At 57.9% G+C, this 663-nt stretch overlaps 1 protein-coding gene across 1 annotated transcript; it reads right to left on the bottom strand.

Annotated features, from left to right (window-relative positions):
• Positions 1 to 3: 3 nt before the first annotated feature.
• On the bottom strand, positions 4 to 617 carry LOC108526010 (class I histocompatibility antigen, Gogo-OKO alpha chain-like; the record flags this gene model as incomplete). Its single annotated transcript, XM_017866726.1, has 2 exons — positions 4 to 224; positions 329 to 617. Coding segments are annotated over 2 exons (510 nt in total), but the record flags the coding sequence as incomplete, so codon positions are not given.
• Between the last annotated feature and the right edge of the window lie 46 nt (positions 618 to 663).

The following is a 663-nucleotide window of genomic DNA, read 5'->3' as shown; positions in this document are numbered from 1 at the left end:
TGTGTGGATGCTGCTTCCCAGGAATGAGGCAGGGAACACTTCTACCTGGGGCTTGAAACCCCAGTGGGACAAGAAAATCCAGACCCCACCCCTCACCCCTTCCCTACCTGAGCTCTTCCTCCTCCACATCACAGCAGCGACCATAGCTCCGGTGACCACAACTGCTAGGACAGCCAGGCCAGCAACAATGCCCATGATAGAAATGGTGGACTGGGAAGATGGCTCTGGGAAAGGAGGGGAAGGATGAGGGGCCCTGACCCTGCTGAAGGGCTTCAGAAGGGCTCCTGCTTTCCCTGAGAAGAGACATGACCCCCCATCCCCTTCTTACCCCATCTCAGGGTGAGGGGCTCCAGCAACCCCTCATGCTGCACATGGCACGTGTATCTCTGCTCTTCTCCAGAAGGCACCACCACAGCTCCCCACTTCTGGAAGGTTCCATCTCCTCCTGGCCTGGTCTCCACAAGCTCAGTGTCCTGAGTTTGGTCCTCCCCATCCTGCTGCCAGGTCAGTGTGATCTCCGCAGGGTAGAAGCCCAGGGCCCAGCACCTCAGGATGGTCTCATGGTCAGAGACAGGGTAGTGGGTCACGTGTGTCCTTGGGGGGTCTGATGGGAAGAGTCAGAAAATTCAGGGGCTTTGCATCTCTCATGGGACACTCCAGCAG

The sequence above is a fragment of the Rhinopithecus bieti genome, unplaced genomic scaffold (assembly GCF_001698545.2).
Source record: "Rhinopithecus bieti isolate Rb0 unplaced genomic scaffold, ASM169854v2 scaffold_61093, whole genome shotgun sequence".
In the NCBI taxonomy this organism is placed as follows: Eukaryota; Metazoa; Chordata; class Mammalia; order Primates; family Cercopithecidae; genus Rhinopithecus; species Rhinopithecus bieti.
Note: the sequence above shows the minus strand (reverse complement) of the source record. Positions and strands in the feature narration are given on the sequence as shown.